The sequence below is a fragment of the Erithacus rubecula genome (assembly GCF_903797595.1).
Source record: "Erithacus rubecula genome assembly, chromosome: 2".
NCBI classification, from domain to species: Eukaryota; Metazoa; Chordata; class Aves; order Passeriformes; family Muscicapidae; genus Erithacus; species Erithacus rubecula.
The window spans coordinates 8,914,234-8,918,907 of NC_136685.1; the positions used below are offsets into that span (position 1 = coordinate 8,914,234).

The 4,674-nt window shown below is 61.5% G+C and overlaps 1 protein-coding gene across 1 annotated transcript; it reads right to left on the reverse strand.

Annotated features, from left to right (window-relative positions):
• Nucleotides 1-495: 495 nt before the first annotated feature.
• On the reverse strand, nucleotides 496-4,376 carry GDF7 (growth differentiation factor 7). Its single transcript, XM_079297828.1, has 2 exons — nucleotides 3,912-4,376; nucleotides 496-1,517 (listed from the first exon to the last, which is right to left on the reverse strand). Exons 1-2 carry the CDS (start codon nucleotides 4,300-4,302, stop codon nucleotides 595-597), a joined length of 1,314 nt encoding a protein of 437 aa, XP_079153954.1. The 5' UTR covers nucleotides 4,303-4,376; the 3' UTR covers nucleotides 496-594.
• Between the last annotated feature and the right edge of the window lie 298 nt (nucleotides 4,377-4,674).

Sequence of the window (4,674 nt, forward strand, 5' to 3'; positions counted from 1 at the left end):
CTGCCAGAAAAACTCTTTTAACTCAAAGAAAAGAGCATTCCTACCTCACCTCCATCCCACTGCCACAGCCAGAGGATGATGCTGACCTGATCCCTCTGCCACAGACACCACTCCACCTCCACCCCAGGTCATCATTCCCAGCAAGACAATTTTGGCTAGACATTTTCCAAAACCTTTGGGAAAGAAGTTTTCATCTCCACAGCAAACCAAGTGTATCAGGCAGAGCTCAGAGGCTGAGGAGACATTCCCTTGGGACTCTGCCAGGCTATGTGTCCCCCTTTCCAGGGGGGAACAGGCAAGGCACAGAGTTGGTGGCAGCCTCACAGTCTCAGAGGGGCATCCCCCATCCCTCTTGGGGTCATGGCCAGGGTGACCCAGGGAAGACAGGGGACACCTGCTCTGAGCTTGGCTTTTGGAAAGGCACACACCAAAATGTGTATGTGTGTGTATATATATATTTTATATATATATATTTATATATATATATATTTTTATATATATATATATATATATATATATATATATATATGTATATCTAAAATGGGCAGGGCTGCTGAGCAAGGCCAGGAGGGGCAGGGAGAGCTGCAGAAATTGCTACCTGCAGCCACACGTCTCCACGACCATGTCCTCGTACTGCTTGTAAACCACGTTGTTGCCAGAGTCTATGTAGAGGATGCTGATGGGGCTGAGCTTGGAGGGCACGCAGCAGCTCGGGGGGGTGGACTCGGGGTCCATGGAGTTCATCAGGGTCTGGATGATGGCGTGGTTGGTGGGCTCCAGGTGGGAGCGCAGCGGGAAGTCGCAGACCCCCTCGCAGTGATAGGCCTCGTAATCCAGGGGGGCGATTATCCAGTCATCCCAGCCCAGCTCCTTGAAGTTCACGTGCAGGGGCTTCCTGCTGCAGCGAGTCTTCGCCTTCTTGCCGTGGCCCCTGCCCCCAGAGCGGGCGGCGATGGTGGTCCTCCTCTTCCTGCGCTTGGCATACGCCTCCTGCCCGGGGTCGGGGGGCTCCAGGAAGGGGGGGCTGCCCAGAGCCTTGATCTTATCCCGGATCTCCTTGAAGAGGTTCTCCTTCCTCTGGGTGCGGGAGAAGGCCACGAGCAGGGCGCGCTCGTGGGGCTGCGGCCGCGGTTTGCCGAAGCCGAGCTGCCGGGGCGGCAGCAGCTGCCCCGAGCGATCCGACACCATCCGCAGCTGGAAGCACAGCGCCTTTCCCGAGAGAGAGCCCTGCCTCGGAGCCCGCAAGGCCTCCCACACATCGAACACCTCCCATCGGGAGGAGCCCGCGTCCCAAACGTCCGCAGCCCTGGAGTCCAGCAGCCGGGGCTGCTCGCCCTCCCGGCCGGGGCAGGTGGCGAGCAGCAGGTGGTGGAAGGTGCCCTCGGGGGACCGGGCCAGGCTCCGGTTCTCCGGGAGCGAGCGCAGGATCCGCAGCTCTGCGCCCGTCACCTCCTCGGCCTCGGGCAGGCTGGAGATGTCAAAGAGGTACCGCTGCTCCAGGGCGGATGGCGAGGCATCTGGAACAGATAACGCAAAAGAAAAATAAAAGGAAAAAATATTTAAATGTCAGCCAGCCAAAGCAAAGCTCTCATTAGGGAGGTGCAAGGGCTGCTTGGTAATGGGGGAGATCTCGCTGTGCAACGCGGCTCCCTGAGCATCCCAGCGGGACACAGGCTGTGTGTCCTGCACCCAGGAGCATCGCGCTGGCTGGGGGCACCAAAAACAAATGGGGAGCAGAAGGTGCAGAGGGAGAAGGAGATGCAGAGGGAGGAAGGAATCAATTCAAACAAGTGGCTTTTCATCAGCACTCTTCTCCACATCCTGAGGAGGCTTCTCTGCCTCCTCCCAGGTGTTCCAGTAACCCCAGACGCACCACTATTCTGTTTTGGCACAGAAGACACACCTGAACCTGTGCGGCACATTACCATCCCCTATCAGCAGGTTGCCCCAAGTGTCACACACTTTTAACACGCTGTTAAAAATTCCCCTTCCCTCTCGCAGATAGGCACAGGCACACAGGTCTGACAGAAGCACCCACAGCAGCTGAAGGTGAGCCCAGCCTCAGTTTGTCACTATTTTTAGTGGATCCAAAGACCTGACACAGATTCATGCAGTTTCTGGCACTGAATAAATTTACTCGATGTGAGTTTAAAAAAGAAACACTAGAGGAGGTGGAGCTGGGAAGAAGAGATTAATTGACTTCTGGCAGGGTTATTTTTTGTTTTCTCCCTCGTTAACGAGAAACCTGACCTGGGCATGCTGCAAATATCTCTACTGTGCCCGGAGCGCCCCGACCCGCTGCCGGCAGAGCCCTGCCCGACACAGCCCTGCCGGACACCCCGCCCGCAGCGCCCTGGGTGCAGCCTGCACTGCCTGCCCCGGGGAAAGCTTCTCCTCCCTGTCGTTTGCTGCTGCTGCTATTATCATTAACAGCAGTATTATTATTCGTTACAGTTATTAAAATTACTATTTGAAAAGCAGATCTAAAATTCCTACGAGAAACAGATAAGAACAGATAAGCAGATCCCTTTGAAGAGTTCATCTGGTTTCGTTTTGCGATGAAACTTCCCAGGACCTGTTCTCAGTTTTGCCCGGCTCTCACAAGTCGAGCATTGCCCATTCTCCTACTGGAGCATCCTCCTCCCGGTCCTGCCTCGTTTCCCCGACGTTTCCCCATCAGTTTCCAGTAAACCTCCTCCCGCAAGGGCTGCCGGCAGGATACGGCTCCTTCTGGCTGTGGGAATGGGGTTGGGGGGCTCTCCCACCACGAGGCAGCCGGCGACAGGCACGAGATGCGACTGCCGCTGCTTTTCAGTTTGCGTTTTCATTTTATTCCATGGGGAATGTATTATTTTTCTTCCCCCAGCCGAGCGAACTTGGCCGGCAGGGCGCGAAGTACATATTTACAGTGATTTGTTAAAGGTATATCGTTAGGCGCGAATATGCGTTTTATTAATACTGTTACTATTATTACTAGATTCGTGGGTATGAAGAGGGCAAAAGAGGGCGAAGAGGGAGAAGGGGACCGCGATACCGGCGGCGTTAGCGGGAGTCGCTCCGCATCGCCGAGCGCCCGCCGGGGCACCGCGGCTGCGCTCCCTCCGTGGCCCGGCATGGCCCGTCGCGGTTCCCCGCGGAGCTTTTCGGGCTGCAAAGGCTCTGGCAGGACGGGGGATGCCGCGCCGAGAAGCTGCTCCCAAGCTGCGCCGCACAGCCCGGCCCGCATCAGGTGGCGGGAGGTGCCAGAGCCGCCCGCACCGCCGCTCACCCCGTCCCGGCTGCACCGCGCAGCCCGTCCCGAACCGCATCCCCAGCACCGAGCGTCATCCTTGATATGGACTGCGTGTGCAACCCCATCGCCGCCCCAGAGCCCCGCTCTGCGCCACGCTCATCTCCGTCGGCAAACCCCCTCACCGGTGCCAGGCACGAACCTTTTGCTGTCCCCATCGTCACCCTCCCAACCGTATGCTCACGCACAACCCCACTGCCAGCCTGTCCTCGCCCCCGCTCCCGCGCTCAGATGCGCTCACGGCTCCATTCCCGTTAAACACCCGGGATGCGCAGCCCCTATCCCGTGAAGCTCGATCCCCGCTATCATCCCGTGCGGAAACCAACGCACAACCCCATTCCCCAGCCAGCGCACAGTCCTATCCCAGGCACAGCCCCGTGCTAGGACCAACATGCGAGCATCCTCTCCGTGCGCCATCAAGCCCCCAAACTCACGCTCAGAGTGATGCACAACCCCGTGTACCCATCCTCACGTCCACACAGGAGCCCGATCCCCACACCCGTGCACAGCACCGTCTCCAAGCCCCATCCTCATCCCCGAGCCCATTCCGAAGCCCAAGCTCCGGCTTCTCCCGGCCCGACGGCGGGGTCCCGGCGGGGCGGCCGCTGCTCCCCGCACTCACCGCTGCGCGCCCGCTCCGCGAAGCCCGTCACGGTGTCGGCGCGGCGGCCGGGGGCGCGGCGGGCGGCCAGGCGCTGGTACAGGGCCACCATGTAATGATGCGGCACCACCGTGCCGTTGCGGAGAGCCCCGTCCCTCCGCGGCGGGGAGGAGAAGGGGGAGGCGGCGGCGGCGGAGGAGGAGGAGGCGGAGGAAGGCGCGGCTGCCGAGGGTCGCTGGGGAGCGGCCGCAGCCGGGCCGCGCACGGCGGCGGCCTCCAGCCCGCGGCGGAGGCGGCAGGCGCCCAGCAGGCAGAGGCAGAGGGCGGCGGCGGCGGCGCGGAGGCGCATGGCGGCGGCCCGGGGCTCGGCGCGGAGCTGCTGCCGCCGCCGCTCCCCGCCGCTTTTGAACATCGTCTTCGCCGCCGCCGCCGCCGCCGCCGCCACAGCGGGCCCGGCCGCCGCGCTCGGGAGCGCCCCCTGCCGGCCGCCGCCGCGCCCCGCGGAGCGCCGCCCGCCCGGCAGGTGAGGGACACCCGGACCCCATTGGACCGAGCCCCGGCAGGTGAGAGAATACCGGAACCCTGCCTCGGACCGAGCCCCGGCAGGTGAGGGACAGCCGGACCACATTGGAGCGAGCCCCGGCAGGTGAGAGAATACCCGAACCTCCCTCGGACCGAGCCCCGCCAAGTGAGGGACAACCGGACCACATTGGACCGAGCCCCGGCAGGTGAGGGACAGCCGGACCCCCGCCTCGGACCGAGCCCCGGCAGGTGAGAGAATACC